A 22,449-nucleotide genomic window follows, 5' to 3' on the forward strand; every position below is an offset into this window, starting at 1 on the left:
AGTACAGCAGAGCAATGCAACCACTTCATGGATTTTTTTCACCTCCAAGATTGCAGACATTCGCTCTGCCATTTCCGGTCCTCCCACAGAGACTACTACTCCCCCAACAGCTATCTCCCAATCCCTAAACTGCGTTCCTCTGGTTTCGTCAGCAGAGGTGCAGAACATCATCAAGAAGATGAAACTTTTCACACTGTGCTCTGGACCCTCTCCCTACCTCCCTGGTAAACGTCCATATCACTGTCTTAAGCCCCCTGATCACCTCTGCTATAAATCACTCTCTTCATAGTGGTCACGTCTCCCCTGTCCTAAAACAAGCCATTAATAGACCACTTCTTAAAAAGCACATTCTTGACCCAGAAGTCCTTTCTAATTACAGGCCCATCTCCAATCTCCCCTTCATTTCCAAAGTACTTGAGAAAGCAGTTGCCATACACCTTCAGAATCACCTAAAACTCAATAACGTCTATGAAAAATTCTAGTCCAGTTTCCGCACCGCCCACAGTACAGAAACAACACTTGTAAGAGTCACAAAAAACCTACTGATGTCATTCGATGCTGTTTCCATGACATGCTAATTAACAGGCTCCATTTTATTACTGGACTCACTGACACTGAGTTGGTCCCAGTCATACCTCATAAATAGGATAAATGGGTCACTTCATCTCCAACCAATGCACAGTCACCTGTGGAGCTCCCAGGGGTCAGTCCTTGACCCAGTTTTCTCAATTCCCTACCTCATCCCACTTGGCCAGGTCATTAGCCACTATGGTTTTTCTTTTCATTATTATGCTGATGACACTCAGCTCTACTTTAATGCCACTGCTGCAACTCCACCCTCATTATCATCGTCATCCCCGTCACAACTCACCATCTGTCTGGAGGTTTGGATGGAGCACAATTTCCACCAACTCAACAGCTCCAAAAATGAAGCCATCATGGTCAACACTCATCACCAAACCAAATCATCAATCAAACCAGCATCTCTTTCTCTGGCTCCAATATTCCTCTCTTGTCAGTAGTCACAAATCTTGGTGTAAAAATGGACCCCCAACTCACCTTTTAATCCCATATCAACCACCTTTGTAAGACCTTATTCTATCACCTCCGGAACATTTCCAAACTCTGCCCCATTCTCTCCCTCTCAGATGCAGAAAAGTTGGTCCATGCCTTTATCTCCTCCAGAGTGGACTATCCCAATGCACTTCTTATTGGGATCGCTAGCAAGAGCCTCCAGAGGCTCCAACACATCCAAAACTCTGCAGCTAGGGTCTTGATGAAAGTGTGCAAACATGGCCGTATTACCCCTATCCTCCACTCACTCCACTAGCTTTCTGTTTCCCCCAGGATTGAATATAAGGTTTTCCCTCCTCACACATCAATGTATTCATGAACACACACGGTCACATACTCAGGACCAAGCTCATAGCCATGGGAGATAGGGTCTTTTGTGTTGCTGCCCCACATTTGTGGAACGCCCTCCCCGACATCCTGGGACACCACAATCCACCAACTGTTTTAAAAAAGTTCTTAAAACATTTCTTTTTAACAAAACCTTTGACTCACTCTCTTAGACTTCTTTCTTTTTTAGATATCTTTTAAAAAATGTTTAATTTAAATAAAGTTTTTTTTTTAAAGTTCATTTTTATTTTTTTTACTTCAACTTGTAGCCCTTTGAGATCTTGTGATAGAAAGGTCAGTATAAATCCAATGTATTATTATTTATTATTACATGAAATAAACCAACTTGTGCTCACTCCCAAGTTGTCAGATAGTGGCACATGATCAGGAAGTCATTGGGTTTTGAATGCACAGGATTCTCATTCACCTATTGTATACATGCAGGGCATATCCCAGCTGATGACCCAACCAACTGGAGACAGACTATGGCATTGCCAAAAAACAAACAAACAAACAAACAACTAAAGTAATCTTTAGTTTATTGGCTGCTTCTTCATTAATTATAGTTAAAAAATATCAGTGGTGGAGGGAAGTACTAACTCCTCTGCTATTGCATGAAGCTTTTTAGCCCAGGAAACTCGGCAAACTACTTTATAGGAGACAAGTTGAGCATTTGACGAGACAGATGCTGCTTTAGTAAAACAATTCTATTTACCACAGTTGAGTAGTTTATTAGTAAAGTATTTAACAGGCTTGTCTTTGTGTTCAGGATGACAAGCCCCCAGTGCTGTTTACTATTATAATTACCATTACTTGACCATTACCTGGTCAAGACCAGGACAATATATGCCTTGTCAAATATTCTTGTCCTTTTTGTTTGTTTGATTTAGTTATTGAAATATCTGTTGATGATACATCATTGTTTGCCCATTGGTAATTTCAGATATTTGCCCATGTTTTTACTGGTAGTGCAGAAACTAGCAAACAGTGTTGTTTTTTCTGTCTGAACCAGGACTTCTCTCCCACTCAAACCAACAGCACCTGAAAACAGCTGTAGCACCCAACATACACTGAAGCAATTGGTCCAGTCTGAAATGAAAAAGGTTTTGCAGATGTGCTGCTTCACCACCATCATTCCCTGTTAATTGAAGGTAGGAACTTGTGTATCAGCCACAACAAAGCTGCAAAATTGCAAGCTGATGTTTCAGTGGCACATAATGTCAACATGTTACATGCCTCCTCGCTATAGGTCATTTCACAAATTTCTGTAAGAGTAGGTTGAATTCTGTCTCCGTTGCTGGCCATGGAAGTTTTCCTCAAAGAAATTACTTTGCACTCAAAGAAATTACTTTGCAAAGAAATTACTTTGCACAAAAAATAGCAGAGGTATTTACATTTGTACTAATACATTGGTACTATCTGCTCTTACTAAAAACTAATTTTTTAATGCTTTCTAACATTACCTTTTAAAAAACAAACTGAAGAAGTGTCAGCAGCAACTAATGTAGTAGCAGAATCAACAATATAACTGTATTGAATTACTCTCACAGCTCTGATCAATCTTATTTCCAGCTGGATCAGGCAACTCATGTTTAGAGAAATAGCCATGGGATGAAGTTGCTGCATGCTGCAGCTACCCTGTCTGTCAACAGACAGCTATGGAGCCGCATAGTTCCCCCAGGAGTTGGTTGAGACTAAAAACAGAGCTTGTCTTCATATTATTTTCAGGACAAAACTCCAAATTAACCTTATTGTTACTCCAATCACTGTAATGTACTGAGTTATATCAATTTTTTTTATTTGATTATGTAAAAAACTGTCACAACTTCATGAAAAAAATTATAATTTTGAGCATTAAGAACCCCTACTAAGATTTATAATTGGCTCTTATTGCTAGTTGATTAACTGCATTAAAGGTTGTAGTTGTAGTTATAGTACGGGGCTCACATTTTTAATGTATTATAAAAGAGATAATTAGATTTTAATAAAAATATGCGTAAGTAGAATGAAGAAAATGGTTTCCCATCCTGGAGCTTCTGTGAAAATAATTTTCTCTAGACCTTTCTTTTTTCTTTGTTTAGTCCATATCGGATTAATTAACTCTTTGAATTTTTCTTGAGCTGCTCTTTTCTTATCTTATTGTCATTTAGTCTTCATTTTATTTCCTAACCCTGCACGGTAGACTAGAGAAATTAGTCTTTTAGCCTCCACTGCTTGTGAACCATACTTCCTTAATATAAATACATCACACATGACAGCTTTTTATGTTTCCTTTCTTTGATAAATTAATAAATTACTCAGGAGGTAAATGTTTTAAAATCTTGACAGAAATCTGGTGTATTTGTGTTTTAGTCTTTCAAATTATTTATTTTAACTAATTTTAATTGGCTATACATTTCACCCCTTCTTAATCAGCAGGTTTTATGTTTTGTACTAGTCTTCTGAATAATGTTTTCAAAAGGCTCTAAAACATAAAATATGTTAATTCTGCTCCCTTTTGCTATTCTTTTACTCAGCTCCATCCTTCCTGTGCAGCTCTGTGTCACTGTTGAATGTGTGTGGGATATGCCCCTGGAGCTGGTTGCTATGGTGAGACACCATGGCGTAAATTGTAAAAGTGTTATTAAGTTTTTGAAATAGATAGGGATAGGTTTGTGTGTTTGTTACTCTGATAGCATAAACAGAAATCATAATATACATGGCCAAATGAGAAAAAAGTATTTCAGTATACCTCCAAGATCCTCAGATGCAGAGGACTTATAATTTTTATTTGGCAAATATTGTTGATTTTTCAGTGCAGGTGCTTGTGAAAATTAAGATTTTACTACTTGGTGTGTAAATGAGTGTCAGGCATGATTTATGAAATTTTGCAACATATTGTTAAACCATGAGTCTCTGACCTTACTGTAGCCGTAAACTATGCATTTCTGTAAAGAAATCTACATCTCCATGAATGCTGTTCACATTTAAGCTAAAACAAGCAAAGCAAGGCAAGGTCTGGTGCTCCAGTGTTAACCACAAATCTCCCAAAATAAGCCTTCTGTTATTTTGTCATCACATTTTCTATTTCTGTTCTCCAACTGAATGGTCTGAAGAGAAACCTGGGATTCCTTATCTAAAGTTATTTGTCACCATGAATCCCGGTTCTGTAAAGGATTTCATTCATGCACATCACTGCTTACAACAATAACGGACAACAAATCACCTCCACACCAGTAATTTATTCGTTTCACCATGCTTGAGCAACACCGTGTAGGCCACAAATAACATGAAATACTATTTTTGCAACTTAATTACTCCACTTTTGTCCAATTTGGTTATATTAACTTAATTGAAAACATGAAGAAAATTCTCTTTTTGATTGTCTGTCAGAGGTTTGTTTTAAGCCTAGCCATAAGAACAGAGGTTGTCCTCCACCCTAAATTGGAGTTTGTTTAACAGGTAAGGATCCTGATGATACTAAGCCTGCCTCTCATTCCACTTCTCGAAATTTTAGGAAATAAGTCTCCTATGAACAAAGTGGTCTGCTATTACTATTTAGTGATTTAAGATTGTTCTCTCACAAACAAAGTTCCATGTGGTGTTTGTGATTGCAGATTAAAGGCCCATTTATGCTCACTTATGTACTTAATAGGTACAGCATGTCCATTTCAAGCATATGTTGTGAAGTTGTGAAGGAGGGGGGGGGGTTCTGGGTTCACTCCTACGTTCTAACATCAGTTTTGAACACTGGCTGGTGGCGGTGATGCACCACTATAAAGTTGTTTACAATCACCCAACAGACTCACACAGCCTTTCTTTAAAAGCTCCCACCATCTATACAGTTGTCTTTATCGTCATCTTCTTCTTCTCCCTCCTAATTCTTTTCCCGTTTTCTCTGGGTTGTTCCATTCGCTGGTTGCATGTCACCTATACTGCTCAACACTGAGCACTGGTGGTATTGCTCCATTTGCTGCGTCAAATGACACACCAATTATGCATGTAAACAAGGAGACGGACGAAAGTGTCCGTCTGCGTTGAGCATAAATGGGCCTTAAAACAGACAATATTTATATTTGATTAATATGTGACCTCTACTGGTCATGTAAGCAAATGCATTTGACTTGTTCATTCAAAAAAAGGAGATTTTCTTTTAGTCATTGCCATGATGGTTTTCTAAACCTAACCAAGTATTTTTGATTCCTAATCCTAACTTTATTAAGTTTTTGCCTAAATCCAACAAGTATGTTTGATCGTAATGTGACATGTTGTTACCTTCTACTGCCTGTAGGGGGCAGTAGCTTTAAAGGAACCATTTATGGGTCATATTTAATGGTATGAACAAACTACCCATTCATTTGGTGTACTTGTTGGATCATTAGGATGTGGTGAAGCTTGGTCAATAAGAATTTTTTTAATCATATTCTAGATTTTAGTGATCCAGTAAAGATGAGATGATGTGGGAGAAAAATGACCAGCTGTGGTGAAAAGTGCAGCATGTTGGATCAGTTGGAAGCTTTTTAGAGTTACTGGAACACTCTCAATATCCCTGTTGTCCCTAGTGTAACCATTATGTTTGGTTAAAATGTCTATTATTGTTTGCCTGATAAGGCCTTTGGACAATCAGCCTGATTAAAAATTAAGTTATTGCCTGAAACATTAAAGGGGTAGTGCACCCAAACGTGTTTGAGCTGTAAACAACACACTATTACTTAATTGTGATGAAAATCACATTTACTATTGATAAAATTAGTATGTTTTTTTATGGAATTTTGTGGTTAAAAAAACTCTCATAACACCCTCTACAGGGTAATACCAGGTTATGTTTTTCGTGACACAGAGAGGTTATCTACGTCACTAGAAAATTTTAAAAACTCCACAGCCCCTCCCTCCCTCCTTCAAATGCCTGAAACTGCAATTTTGCAGTGGGTGGAGTTTTGCCAAAAGTAGGGTGTGTAGTTACACTTTAAACAGAGCCTTCGATATTACTTCAATACTAATATTGAAGGCTCTGACTTAATATAGAGTTTGCTGATCCTATTCTTCTTGACCATAAATAGGTCTTGAGTAATAGCAGGAACAAACGCGTAAATATTTATTCAGAAAACATGCTCTGCAGAGCCAATGTGTTTGCACCTTGTCCCATTTTTTTTAGCAGTTTGTCCTTTGCTGACTCAACATCTACACATTAATGAGTTCCTCGGTGTATAAACTGACAGCCAAGGCCCAAAATTACAGATTACCAGCTTTGATAGTGTAGCCGGTAGTGTTATAAACCTACGAGTGTATTGGGGAATTTTAATGCGCTTGTATGGATTTTGCATTTGTTTTTATGTCATTGATGACAAAAAGCTGGCAGAACATTAACTTATGGGGACTTCCTGTAAACAAGGGAACCAAAATGCATCCCCTTATTTTTTTCCCCTTAACCCAGTGGTACCAGACGTCCTGTGGGTTGGAAATGACAATTTAGTATGTATTTTACTCAGTCCCCCTCCTGAGTACCTACACATGTTATATACAATGGGAAAGCTAAGGTTTTCTTTAGATTTGAATCATCTATTCAGTGTTACAATCATAACTATAGATTCAGTAAATACTTGTTTCAGACCACTCACAAATGCAGTTTACCTTTGAAGCCAAACTGCAATCCAGTAGCAGATGATACTGCAACAAAAACGGCCCTGTTAGATCAAAAAGAGTCTAGGAAAAGTAGTTCAGGAAAATAGTTGGTCCACAACATGTAATTTTTTTCCATTAAAACACATGTTAGTACCCATGTTTTTGGGTACTAGTGACCTTTTTACTGAAATTGCCTGACAGAAAAAGGGGCAGAAAGGGAGGGAGATGATATGCAGCAAGCCTGGCCTGACTGCGTCAAAGCAATAGTACAAAAAAGAACATGGAGAGCTTGCTTAAGTATTAAAGATTAGATAAAAAGATTAGACTGACCTTGCTGTTTTCAACATTAAAAACACTTTTTTCTTTTATTTGATATAGGATTACTAATTTGTGGTACATTAACGTATTGGACTGTGTTGATGTTGATTCATAAATGTGCTGTTTTGGTTTTTTCGTGATGAAAAAGAAAATTGTGGAGAAAAAGAACATTTATATATATATATATATATATATATATATATATATATATATATATATATATATATATAATAGATCAGGGGTGGCCAACGTCGGTCCTCAAGAGCCACAATCCTGCAGGTTTTCCATGCATCCCTGCACCGACACACCTGACTTAAACTAATGAGTCATTGTGCAGATCCTCATAGGCTGTTGGATCCATTTAATTTGAGTCAGGTGTGTTGGTGCAAGGATGCATGGAAAACCTGAGGATTGTGGCTCTTGAGGACCGACGTTGGTCACCCCTGTAATAGATTTATTGAGGCATTCAACTGTGATTGTTCAGGTAAGGGGTTAACAAATATTTGAAGTCAGTGGATGCTAATCCCACATCCTGGACAGATTTCTGGTCCATCACAGCGACAAACTTACTGCTGTTACCAATTATCTTACCATGCATATCTTTGGAAGAAAGCCAAAGTACCTGGCAAAACCCACAGATGTATAGGGAATCATGCAACACCACACAGCTAGAGATTTAAACCAGTAACCTTTTTTCTGTTTGGCATCTTAGGATGTTTAGGATTAGCATAAGGTTGGTGTCAGAGTAAAAGGTTAGGGTTAGGTATCCTGCAGTGATAGGTGGGGTTGGGGTAACGGGCTCTCAAAAGCATTGCTATTTCGGCAGTATATATATATATATATATATACATATATATATATATATATATGGTCAAACTATGGGATCAAAATAACAATGTGATCTGTGATAGATACCCATCATGTTGCAGCTACTTTCTGACCACAGATAGACAAGAACTTGCCAAAATGTTCAGCACCACATGTGCATGTGTGATGGTTCCCACAACAGCAGATGCCTGCAGGACACATTTTGCTCTGATGACGCACACAGACACACACAGACTCATAAGGTGAAAGCAACTACAGAACATGAAGAAAGTCTGTTAACAGCCTTTATTCCCTTCACAGCAGAGCATGTGGATGCAACTTGATTAGGAAGGAGTGCTTTATCTTCCATAGTAATTCCCATAAAGATGCTCCTTTTGGTGTTTATTGCTTAAAGACTGAAATGTGTGAATATAGTAGTCTGATTCACCACCCTTAACTTAAAAACATCTTATAAATTGTACTGAAAATCGCACTCCTAAAAAATACCATTTTAAACCAGAGAGCAGTCTTCATTAACTACTTTAACACATTTCTATTCTGTCACCTTCTTTAATAAATGTGTTTGTAGTAATAAACTCCTCTCCTGCACTCAAATTGTCAAACTGCTGTTGTAGGGTATATGAAGCAGGCATTACAAAGCTTGCTCTATCATACAGCACCTCCATGTGTCCATGAGTCAGTATTACACATTTTTACCACTGTTCAATGGTGACCCCTGCTGATCAAGAAAGAAAACAACTCAGTGCCATTTACTGCTTCATCGCAGTCATGTACAAGGCACTCATAGCCAGATGTTAATTAATTATAGCTGTGACAACTGGGAAGCTCGTAATGCATTTGTGTTTGTTCATGTGTGTCTTTCCCTGAGCTAGATATTATAGTTAAATGGCCTACCAGTGAGCTTTTAAATGATAATTAGTGTCAGTTGTTGCCATGGTCACGGAGTGAACTGGCAGAGGAGGCAGCGTGACATACAGAGGAAGATATCAGCAACTGCCTGCTCAAGAAGATGCTGAGTTTGGAAATGATGTGTGCAACACAAGTGGACATTCGCTCTCCCTTCACCTGTCTGCTTGTGTACACAGAATTATAAACATTCATTAGCTCAGATTGACATAGTCAGTTGTGTTTTTCATGGAAACATAAGATACTAGAATGTAAATTCTGAGCAAGCAAACTGATTGATTGTTTGTGTCCTTAGTTTTGAAGAATAGAATGAGGGTCAGAAGACTAAAAACAACCCCATGAATTCAAGAGTATAGCCCTGTTTCATTTACTGCTTCCTGTTTTTATTTGCAGTATATTGCTTTATGTTTTCCTTGGGAGGTTTCCAAGCTGGTGTATTACTGCCAGGATTAAGAAAAAGAGGACAGATAAGTATGAACAGAAACAGCTCAGAATATGTGAGTCACATGTACAGTATATGCTGTAATTTATCTAAAGATAGATACAGGACTCACACCATACAGCATAAGGCGACATTGCCATTTAACATCTCTGCCTCGCTGCTGTCTCTCTGTCAGCAGGGTGTGAGGTGTGTTACTGCGTCAGTCTGTGTGGGATGGCCTAACCTTGATTTTAACCAAGGGTACAGTATTAATGTCTGAAAAGAAATCATGTGCTTATTATGGTATAACAAAATCATACCACGGAGGTTTATTAGCTCTGGAACAAATCTGTCAACACACCTGTAGCAGCCAAACATTTAAATAAGTACTGTACTTTTAATAGTTATAAAATCACACTGAAAGCTAAAACCACAATTGAGCGGTCTTGAAATCTAAACACATCTGTTTATACAGAGGGAAGATGTGGGAGATGACTCATATGTCCATATTGGGGTTTGTCCCTCTTGTTATACTAAGATGTTCATCTTTGTCTGTTGCCCTTGGATACAAGGGGTTTCCAAATGGGAACGCTGCTATAAACAGCAGTTTAGTCAAGCTCAAGACATATAGTCTTTCTAGAGGCTGTCACACTGATGTATTGATTCCAGCCTCTGAGTGTTCTTAAGGCAGTGTTATGTAATGTTTAGCAAATATCTGATTACTTCCGCTAAAGAGGTTATATGGCTGGTTGGATATGGTTTATTGCCAATTTGTTTGTAAGCAGGATTATTCATAGATGAATTAACATGGAAATCTCACCAGAGATGCTGCATAGATCAACTTAGAAGTAATTAGCTCTAGATTTTTATCTGTATCCCTTGATAAAGAGGATTTATTTTTATTTAATTTATGTAGGATGGCTTTTAACACCCAGTAGTGTGATGACACCTTTGTTTTTATTGTTCTCTTGTACTTTTCTGTTTTTTTGTGGTTTTATTATTTATCTTACTTTTGCTTACATACTTGTTTTCTGTTGTGTTTTTAAATTGTTGTTTTAATCTTTTGTAAAGCACTTTGGTTCACCAGTGGGTTGTTGTATAGTGCTATAGAATCTCGTTAGAATAATGCAGTCTCATTCTATTGCGGTGATTTTTTAAAAAAATCTTTTTATCATATGCTCTTTTCTTTGAGGGCCCAACACAGATATCCTTTTTTAGTAATCGGTAAGCAGTGTAGCATCATTGTGCTCGTAGCTTTAATTTATTTAAAGTACATATTTTAAATTCTTTCCTTGGATCAGACTACTTTTCTGCATGACATCCATTTGTTTTATTTTACATGTCTCCAGCAGAAATATGGCAATACAAGCAGAAGTTAATCCAGAATGTGCAAATATATGTGTGTTTGTATTATATTTACATTCGGGAAGCATAGTGAGCAAAGCTGTACATAGAGATAAAGCTGAGTTATTGAATGGAGGATGAAGAGGAACTTTGGTGTGTTGAAGCAGTCCATCTGGTTGCCTCACTGGGACACTGTTTCATCCAGCGTGACATTTTCTAATCCAAATCATGTTTAATGCATGCCCTCTGATGGCCACTGAGCAATGAGATACAGGGATTTATGTTGATACAAGAACTGTGCATGTGTATCTGTGTTTGTGTGTGCATACGCAAGCATCAATCACACCACTGCTGATTTATTTGCATAGTTTTATGCTGTGTTAGTTTTGATGTTAGAAACTTGTGTGAACTCATCTCAGGTGTACATTGATCTTTAAAGTCTATTTGATGCGATAATGACAAAAGGTGGTCTCTGAAAATGTAACTGAATTATGAATGAGAGCTGAATGCTGCACACAAGCCTTTTTCCTCCACACAGATTTAGTTCTTAATCAAACTCATACACACAAATAGCAGCTGTTTCTCTATTTCCCTCTTGAAAATGTACAGCTCTGCTTAAAGTAAAGATGCCACTTTTTATTAAAATGCCTCCCGCCAACCTTCATAAACTGGCTAATTGGTTTTAGCAACATAGTGTAACTCTTAAATCTAAAAGAGTCATATCAGCTTTCGCTGAATCTCAGGATGGTCAACCACTAATGCTGATTCACAGCCTATGCTGCTTTGACAGAACAATAACTTATTTTAATGATATTTGATTATAACTATGCTCAAAAGACTGGTTTTTAAGTGAAGCAATCTCTTGCTGGGAAACTTCTCAAGTTGATTGAATTAAGTTTTCTGAGATTTTATTCAAGTTACAGTTTTAATCAATTATTATCCAACAAAATGTTCTGGAACAGAAATCTATACACTTGTTAAAGCCAGGTTCAAAATTCTAGTTGCATTTTGTTAGCAATATTTCATTAGCAATTATAACACTGACAACAGCCATTTTATTATTTTCTGCCACTTTCTTTATGATTAAAATGTTCTTAAGTTCAAACTATTAGGGCAATTTTAATAAGAGGCTGTAAAAACCTTCAGAATAAAGACTTCTGTCTTAGAAAGAAAAGAAAAAAAAAAGAACTTATCTATTACACATTTAGACAAACAGCTAAATTTATAGTTTGGAAAATTTCATAATCTGCAGGAAGGTATGCTATGCAAGCAAAATTAGAGAGCTAAGTAAACATACCAGCATACTTGTTTTTCCAAAGCCCGTTATTTTAGTGCAATGTCAAGTTGCACTCATTCACAAGATGTTGCACCATCTGATATCCATCGTAGCCGTTTCATTTCTCTGTTGCTCAACTGTGTTGTGCATGCATAATTTAATAGGTGAGCCTTATTAAACACCATCAATCCTCTAAATCCTGATGCCGACATGGCTCTTTTAGCTTATATTAACACATTGCTAACACAATCCCTTGGTTCTGGTCCAGTTGCTCTGGGGTGCAGCAGCTCCTGTGAGTGATTTGATGTAATATGGTTCAAGTCAGTGACTTACTCTTCAGTTGTGTCCTACTTGCCTTTTTTCAAAGGTCTTAGTTCAGGGCTGAATATGTCACAAAAAGTCTCTAAATGTAGCAGAGAAATATAGTTTTCATCTCTGACAGTTCTATAAGAAGAAGAAGAAGAGAAAAAAACCCAAATGATTAGTTTTGGAAGGCATATCCAGCTTTGAAAGTCACAGAGCAAATGTTAAGGAAGGTGCTTCAGTCCTCTGAAAGCTATGACTGTACAAACTGTGTTTTCCAAAGGAGGGTGCACCACTGATACAAAAAAAAAAAAAAATGCTGTGCATGCAGTCAGTCATGCTTGTTGGAAACAGCCTCTTTACTTACTAGATCTGGTGGTTTGTGAATTGGTTGCAGCTGCAAAACATGATTTTTGGTTGATCTGTACAAGAGAAAAATATCCAAATGTTTCAACATTAACCCACACAAAAAAAGTCACTCATCAGTTGGCGCATGTCCTACATAGCTGATCAGACTTCTGTATTATTAAGGCTGTGTGCTCTGCAGCTGTGGTTCAGTCATTCTGACTGAGACAAGCAGACACAAGCCAGATATCCATTTTCACATCAGTGTGCCTTCTGTGCCAGGACTATTATTATAATTACTGATACTGCTGGCCTCCTGTTACCAACAATAAAATGCCTCTGGGAGAACTCTGTCCATATTCTGGACTGGAAAAATTGGATTTGTCAAGAAGATCTTATCATTTGTTGTTAAATCCTACAATGGCTGTAGGGCCACATGGGAAAGAGGGAATGAACTGAAGAAGAAGAAAAAAGATAAGTCAGCCTCCCACCCACTTCTAACTCTCTCAGGACCAAAGCCAAACTTCAAAGTCCTCCCTTCAGCATCAAATATTAAGTAGGGTGCTGTGCTTACACCTGTTCCTCAGTGGAGCGGCTTGCTCTCTTTCTTTCTACTTTCATCACACCAACTCATATACAACCAAAGACTGATTTAATGGTAAAATCTATTGGCAGTCACCTGACAGGCATCTGTTTCATCACTGAAGCTTGGTAGGATTAGTTTGAGACAGTCACGTGTAATTATAGAAATATACAATACAATACAATAATATACAAAATACAGCCTGACCGACTGATCGGCCGGCCGATTAAATCAGCCAAAATTATAGCCCTTTTCAAAATAATCATTATCAGTTTTGCCAGTAAGCATTGATATAGTCTTAATTTCTCATAAAACAGTAAACATAGTCAAGTGTCAGAGTTGTGCAGAATGATGTTGTTGCATCGTTTGTCCAATAGATGGAGCTCTGACTATTTCTCAACCTTCACCGCTGTCGGTAACTGTAGCAGTAGCTACAGCCAGGCAGCACTAAAGGGGTGGGTATAGTGGAGCTTGACGACAGGTACATCTATAACTACGTGAAATTAAGAATGACTCAACATGTCTCCAGTTTCAGTTTAACTCTGTTTGCCATGTATCATGATAATTACAGTTTTCCATGATAATTTTCATTGATGTTGTATTGCCAAAGTTGTACTAACCTAGCTTAAATTACTTGTCTCATCACCTGTCCGTTTTTACTAACAAAAACTTCACTGTGATTATGCCAACCTAGCATTGCGTTAGCTAACAGCTTAAAAGCCAGAAAGTAACTACAGGAATAACATAAGTGTACAAAATTTCTTTGAACATGCGTTCGTCCCTCCGTCAGCTGTGTATTGAGACACATAAGGAGGACTGATGTGAATGCAGAAAAGACAGGGAAAAGTTAAAACAATGAACATCACTGTCTGTCTTCAGCAGCTGTCAAGCTGTCACTCTTAGTTTTACTTAGTCAGAAAATACTAGACCATGTCTCAGGCTGTAACAGCAACTCACTGTGTTGTTGTGGAGTAACATAAGTACCCGACTATTTGTGACCATTATATGTTTAAAATGCAACTCTGTTAAATATGACATCTGGGAAAAGTGTCTCTGGTTTATGAGTCAAAACTTCATGGCCAAGAAAATAATTGAGTAGAGTTATTGGAATTTTTCTGTCAAATATCAGAATTGGCATTGGCCTCAAAAAAATAAAAAAAATAAAAAAAATAAAAAATCCATATCTGTCGGGCTCTTATACAAAAGATAGAAAACATCCACCAACAGAAATAAAGAAGACAACCAGCTACTACTCGTGAAGAAACAAAAGACATCCTGCAGCCTCTGCAAGGAAACACTGCAGGCAATCATCAGGAGCACCTGCAGGAAGACAACGTATGAATTTCCTCATCAACAGAAATACAACTGCAACGACAAGAATGCGTGTCTGTATATATATGAGTGCCAGATATGAGCAATGAGTTGTCTTAAGGCTCATATAAGCTCATATATTATAAGACAGTCAAATGAAAGTAGGGCATCACTGCCTTACTCAAGGGTATAGACAGTCCGATGCTTGTTGACATGGGGCATTGAGCCATATCCAGAGTTAACCAAGTGGTCTCCCTGTTTTTTAAGTTTAGTGATACTTGCAACTAAAAAGATGGAGTGGGCTGGCATTGTACAGCAATATCTTATGATTAGCTCACTCATTACAGTAGCTATATTGGTAAATAAATGAATAAACTCACAGGGCACCTAGGTACCTGCCACCTATTCCATGACAGTTGCTCAAGAAGGAGAGTCATCTAAAAACGTCAGACTCAAACTAGTTCCATCTCCTACTTATGCCTTAGGTCAGCTCAGCTTTATTTAATCCAGACTGATTCAAGATGTAGACACTTGCATTGTTTCATTTAGTGCACACACCTAAGATATTTAACAAGCCCAAATGAATGGACAAAGAAAAGTTGAAATGAACAACACTAAAGGTAAAATGAGAGCACTGTTACTCTCACATGCTGCTGACAGAGCTGTGCGAAGAATGTAAACATATTTTCAACAAAAAAGGCAAATTACGGCCACTAACAGAATCAGAGAGACCGGATGACAGAAAATTGCAGACAGACCAAATGCATTGGGTAAGTGTTCCATGTACAGGCATGCTTCAACCTGTGGTCTTGATGGGGAAGAGTGATGGCCTGGTGGTTAGAAAGATGGATTACCACCTGGATGACCCAAGTTCATTTCACCTGGATACAACAAGGGGATTCAGGGCTGCAATTAGGATGGGTTTAAAGCAGAGAAAAAAATCTTTCCAATGGTAATAATAAAAGTATTAACTATTGTTCTTTGATCCTCCATAAGGTTCTTTAAGTTCTGTATAAACTGTTCTATGTTTGACAAGGGCCTCCTTCGATGAAATGACCACCAGGTGCCCAGAAGAAATATCAAAAAAATATGCGCACTACTTCCTCTACTTCTTTTTTCATTTTCTTAAATATATTTGTTGCCACTCTTTGCATTTAATGTTTGACAATAATGTTTTAATTTATTTTAAAACAATTAAAATGCTGTGATGTGATTTTAATAGATTTTAACATTATTTTATTACATTATGTGAGTGCCGTGAGTGTGGAATTCCTCTGGCAGAATGCTTTTTAGGGAGTCCTGTTTCCACGCTATGCCATGTCTTTTCAAATTTTAGGTTTCGCACTGGAAGATCTAAGCTTTTCTTCTGTAATATGCAAAAGAAACAGCAGCAGAACAGAGCTGTAATCAAGTAAAATCTAAGCTGTCAACATCTCTTTCAGTAATTAAACACAGTAATGTGTGACTCAGTTTATTCTTCTTCTACTTGAGGAACCATATGTGCTTAGTGTCACTTGTTTGTCTGATTATTGGTCAATGAGATTACATAAAAACTACTAGTGATTTTTTTTCCTGCACATTAGTGGGGGTGAGTGGAGAAGAAGCAATGGAAAAAAGAAATTCCTAAGTTCCTAAGGCTATATTTCTGGGTGGAGCTTAGGAATGTGATTCAGAATCTATTCTCGATTCAAACCGATCTTGATTCACAATCAATACTCTTTTAGTAACAAAGGGGGCCAATTCCAGGATTAATTACATTCCTCTATAAGCTTAAAAGAGCTTTGAAAAATTGTTATTACTGTAAGGAAAATTGGTTATGTTAAAGAAAATGCAGTGGAGGTTGCATTGGTGAGGAGTTGAAAGCTCCTGTTGTTCCGCTTCTTTAGCTCCGGGTGATGGCGTATGATCTGGGCTTGGACATTTGAAGTATTCCTGAAGTACTTTATTTTTATTGGCAGATTTTTCACACAGAATATGTCATGTCAAGCTCCTTCTTACCTGGGAAATTGTAAAATCCGAAGGGTGCCCAGACATTTGCCTTCAGCGAAGATGGGGCTAGGTGTATTTGTTTTTATTCCTCCATGCAGAGCCATTAAACTATCATCTAAATCTAACTAACTGCCCCTTGCTGGAGTGACACACTACGGAGGCCATTTCCTTACAAACAGTATGCGCAGCTCATAATCTAGGAAATGTTTTAAAATCCCTTTTTTAAATAACGTAACTTTCAATTCAGAATCTGAAAAAAACAAAAATCGTGATTCGGATGTGAATCGATTTTTCCCAGCACCCCTTGTGGAGCTGCATACAGTTCTGATTGTTGGTTAATAGGGTGACTGTCCAATTTCATTTCAGGCTTAATGTCAGTGTCCATTAACGGGGTGTGTTGCCAATGTCTGAGCAAAGCAATTTGACAGTGTCAAAACCATCAAACCTCTTGAATACATTATTGCTCTATGTGCAACACAAGAGGAGGAATACAGATTATTATCATAAAAGATTATATAACATAAACCAAAAAGGAAGTTAATTATCAGAACTGTTTTTAAAAGACATCAAGTGAAAGTTGTTTTACAATACAGGCAAATTTGTTGTTATTTTATTGCATTAATCTTTAAAACACAGGCTTCCTTTATGAACTTGTCTTTATTGCTCAGTTGCCTTAATATATAAATTTCTCACCCTTTTGGTAGTCTACCACCAAGTGACCTCATAAGCTATGCTTGTTTTAAGGCTAGCAATAAATTATTGAGGGAACATCTTGATTGCCCTTGATAATGACCCCAACGTTTGACTCGTCTCTGCTTAAAAAACAATTTGCACAATGCCTAATGTTGCATTGCAGTTTCATTTAAGTGTGTGTCTAATCTGATCAGCAAATGATATATGCACTGACCTTGGGAGAATTAACTTCATACTGCAAGCTTTGAAACATTACAAATACCCTAGCTATTATATCAGAGTTTGTGTGTCTGCGTGCGTGTTTGTGTGCCCACATTTGAATGCATGCATGTCAGAATAGAGTAGCCCACCAAATGTCCCAAATGACTCTGAATCAGGTTCAGGAATTGGTGCAACAACATGATAAACAAAAGATTTTACTCCCCAGTAATGTATTGATGTCATCAGAGGACACAATGTTTTCATTTTTACCAATTTGAAATTTACTTGCTGAAAGTGATTTCACTCATCAGCATTTATAGACGATCCCACACTTAAAATGAGGATATTTGCTTGTTGATTGAGCTGTCATGAATTGACCCCTTGTAAACCAGATTTGTTACAAGGATGCTGCTTGGTTTAACTGTCTATAGATGGACTCCTGATTAACCCCGAGAACACAGTGAGTGATGTGTGTTTGTGTGGCGATGGTAAGGGGTAGTAGAAGGAGGGCGGAAGCAGATGTGTGTGAGAGAGACTCAGAGCTGTGGCACTATCACAGAGTGCCTTTGTCTGGCTGTAGAGGGTTGAATTAAAGACTGTTAGCACTAGGCTGCACACTCATATGCTAATGTTTCTTCTGAGAGAATTAATAAATTATGGTCCAGAAAACACATCTGAGTCCCTGCTTTACATGCCTCATGCAGCACATATAAGTGAGGATGAAAGATTAGGACTGCGGAAAGAAAGGGTGTGTGTTTGTGAAGAATAGCAGTAGATTGCGCGGGTGGCACTGTATAGGAATAGCATTGAAGGAGCATCAAAGGGACAAGGTAGGGGGCATTCTCTATCACCTCATTTTGCTCAAGGCTTTACTTTCACTGCCGCTGCAGGTGATGCTGCATGAGCGATAACGAGAGATGGATTGGGCAAAGAGGCAGAGAGCGAGATTTGGACGGAGAATAAGGAAGGGGAGGGGGGATTTAAAGGGAAAGAAACGGAGGGAGATTCAGACAGAGCTTACAGAGTGAGATCGAGGGAAGAGAGCCAGCGCAGAGAAGGAGAAGAGGCGGTCGATGGGAGAAGGGAAGAGAAGAGGCATTGACTGAAAGCATACACATGGAAGAGAAGAAAACAGCCATTTAATGCACTAAGTGTACAAGACTAAAAAGTACCACTGACTGACTGGATTGTTACTAATCTGCTGCTCCACAGTTAGAGGACATACAAAGAAACAGAGGCTAGCTGGGAATTCAGGGCTGTGTGCAGAGGATGAACAGGCGATGTGGGCTCTGTGGCTGTGATTGCCGTCCTCAGACCCCGTAGCCCACTTGTGCTGGTGCCGTTGCAGGCCGTTAGCCTTGCAGTAAGGCAGCAGCAGTTAATACAGAATGAGCTCCAAGCACTCCTCCGACTGGATTCCATACAGGTACTGTACCACATTCCTGAGAACATATAAAAGGGCACAGCATCCAGCATTTGAAGCAGTGTGTGCATGTGTGTGTATTTGAGCGGGCATTCACTAGTCTGAGTGTCTGACAAGGAGAACAGACTGATAAGAGAAGCATTGAAGTAATGAAATAAAATCAAACTTTCTAGTGTTTGTAAATTAGATCTTTTTAATGTGATACCTGTTAGAAAAAATTTGCTCATATGGATTTCTAGTTAGACCTCACTGAATTTCAAAATTTCAGCAGCAAAAATAGTTTGCAAATATAATCTTATCTAATGATATAATTATATTATCTATAATATATATGACTATATGATAATATATTATTCTATATATTACTACGTATATATGTATACATATATGTGTGTGTGTGTCTGTGTGTATGGTATGTATGATTATTGGTTAATTGGTGTAATTTTTTAGGAATTTAAGTAGTTTAATCAAGACATCATGGTGATAGGATTAATGGCAACATAATTTATTGTATTTGTCTTTCAAAATCACCAAGAAAGTTACCGGCTTAATGTATGAAAGTGATTTAGGAGTATCAGGATATGTGTGTGCAATGATAACCTTTACTGGGCCATGCTGATCACCAATGTCCTGCCATTAGCAGCAGGTGACCAAATAATTTTTGGATGGGCTTACAGCCTCCAGTTGTTGTATCCATATCTCCTTTGATCATCTGAAGTGCAGTTCCACCGCTGCTGGTTCTTTCCTCTGACTGAATACCTATTGCCATGGTTTCCCCTGGTTGCCTTGATGCCATTGGCTCATGGTTGCTATAAGATACAGGAGAAATCTACAAATTTCAGAATGATGCTTGAATTAGAACAACAGCATCTTTTTAGAAATTGTTGTGAACTTATAGAAATATTGGCTTTAGATAGCTTCTACATAACATAGCAATAGCAAGTAAAAGGCTATTATAAAATAACTTAACTTTAACAATATTGATTTAGTGAATCCACATTTTGACCTGTTCACTTTTGTAAGATAAAAGCTGAGAGTGAATGCTTCACTACCAAAATCAGAAGCATTAGGAAAGCTATTATGAGCAAGGTTTTTTTTATCATGTGCTGCTGCCATTAAAAATGCATGCACCTATGTGAAGAGTTTAAGGACACAGCTACACTCTGTTGCTCTGTCATCTCATAGAAATGCACAGTCCAAGCATTGACAGAAATCAGTGAAATGAGGGCAACACGTCTCACAGGCACACAGATCCACAAAGAAGCACTCATTGCATGGTGGTTCTTGTCTGTGGGGAGCACATTTGCAAGATTAGCATTTTTGCCGTGGATAACTAAATCTCCTACTGTTTTGATCTCTGACAGGGTATTTCAGAAGTGGTTTCCTTTTTGTTGTCAAAAATGCATTCCAGTGGTATTTTACTCCACAAAATTTTTGGGAACTTCACACTTGCCTAGATAAAGAAAAATGTTTAAGCTATATTGTTCACATGTCTTCCTTTAAGGTCATTTTGCTTCTGTGCAGTGCCCATCAGAATATTTTTTCTAATTATATCATCTGTTTTCATGGATGGGACCATGCAAATGAAAAAAAAAAAAAAAAACTTACTAATGTGTCTGTCAAGGAAATACACTGTGTGAAATTGGATGATGCAGGTAAGACTGTTTTAAAAATATGAAACTTATTGTCAAACTACCATCAAAAACCAAAATTACTTCTAATTATGTATGCTAAAAACTTTTTTCTTTCTAGTTGGTGAAATAAAATTTAATAAATTTAAATCTTGAGAAATTCTTACTCTGATACCACTGATAAAAATAATAATTTATAGCCACTGGTCAATATCCAGTTCTGTACCGTGTTACTTTGTAATGCGTTACAGTAACGATATTTCTTTTTTGGGTAACATAGTAAAGTAATGCGTTACACTTAAAATATTGGTAACGAAATTACTTTACTGGGCTACAGTAACATGTTTTTCTGTTACTCGAGCCCTGCTTGCCTATGTGTAAAGTCCTGATCTGTTTTTAGGGGTACGCGCATGCTGCCTGTGTGTGTGCTTGCCTGGGCACGTTGCCATAGAGATCAATTTGCATGATGTAGCTGATTGTGCACCAACTGAAGAGAAAGAAAAACGAAGCTGGAGAGTCGGAGATATGGACTTTTGGTCAGTGGCGATATTCGCATTATTTTCAGTTCAGTCCGGTTTCAGTCCAATCTTGTTAGCCGGACAGTGGAAGGAGTCATTCAGCAGCCGACACGCCTAAACAAGCTAAGCTTTTTTCAACATTTCCAGGAGCGCAGCAGCCGGTAAGACAGAAATTAACAAGCTAGTTGCAACCCTCATTAATACACTTGAGATCAACACCCAATATTTATCTATTTGTTTACATATCACAGTTATACTGCCATTTCAATATTAAAAAATATTGTATATCACAATTTTTCTTAGTATTATGTAGCCCTAACTAAAATGTATTCAATACATAACAATGTATATAATTATCTTTCACATAAAAAAAAAAAAAAAAAAACTTTGTGTAAAAAGGAAAAAGCAACAGCTGCTTACAGCTACCGAGGAAAGATTAAAAGCAAGTAAATGCAGTCAGTTTAGGACAAAGTTCATGCAAAACATCCAGGACACACCAAGTAAATGTCAACTACTATCATCTGCTGATGTTACCCTATCGGCCAGTAAGCCCACTGCAGTCGATAAGCTGACTATAGTCCAATAACAATGTTAGGCCGATATATACAGTACCAGTTAAAAGTTTGGACACACTGTCTTATTAAGTCCAATAGGAAAGTGTGTCCAAAATTCTGACTGGTAGTGTAGTACTAGCTGAGTGTTTGGATACACCAACCCATTAAATGTGAATGGTGATAGGTGTACCCAAACTTGTGAGTGCTACTCTTTACAGCCTTACGATGCCAAAAGATTACATTTAGTCCTGAAATTTGCATGAATTTCACTTGCAGATGGGAGAAATTGGTAGAGATTGCAGGTTTTATGATAATAAAAACATTGTAGATACATAGCTTTGCAAATATTTCATGCATGTTTGCAGTTACTCCAAACAGTGTCAGGGTGCAAGAAGCAGGAAGTTTTTTTAAAATGTTGCAGTCCTGCATTTGTAGTATATTACTCAGTGCGGCTTCCTGTAAAGATTTTGTCAGAACTGATAGAACTCAGTTTGTCAGTGTTTCACCAAGTTGATAAGACATTTTGCTTTAAATCAATTGAATACCCTCCTTTAAAAGGTTACAAAGCTACCTGTAAACCCATCATTGTGATGCAGGACAAGAGTGACCAGATGCTTACCACACAATGATGAGCTGTTTTGACCTGCTCTAGTACAGCTCTGTTTCTGTCATTATCTTCCTGTCGAATGCCTATTCACACACTTAATTACTCTGATTGCAGGCAGGTAGTGCTTTGTTTGTCTGTATGTGTGACAAAGAGTGGGTGGTAAATACATTTTAATTGCATTTGCGTGGGCCTTTGT

General features: G+C 37.8%; 1 protein-coding gene across 2 annotated transcripts in view; it reads left to right on the forward strand.

Moving 5' to 3' along the window:
- Nucleotides 1-22,449, forward strand: part of tub (TUB bipartite transcription factor) — a 59,679-nt gene that overhangs the window by 10,687 nt on the left and 26,543 nt on the right. The window contains exon 1 of one of the 2 annotated variants that reach the window (XM_041993092.1): nucleotides 18,507-18,946. The exons of the other annotated variant lie outside the window; for it this stretch is intronic. Coding sequence (XP_041849026.1) covers nucleotides 18,909-18,946 — 38 coding nt within the window. The 5' untranslated portion in view covers nucleotides 18,507-18,908. Of the gene's footprint in view, nucleotides 1-18,506; nucleotides 18,947-22,449 lie in introns of those variants that run through there. 2 annotated transcript variants of the gene reach the window in all.

The sequence above is a fragment of the Melanotaenia boesemani genome, chromosome 1 (assembly GCF_017639745.1).
Source record: "Melanotaenia boesemani isolate fMelBoe1 chromosome 1, fMelBoe1.pri, whole genome shotgun sequence".
Lineage (NCBI taxonomy): Eukaryota > Metazoa > Chordata > Actinopteri > Atheriniformes > Melanotaeniidae > Melanotaenia > Melanotaenia boesemani.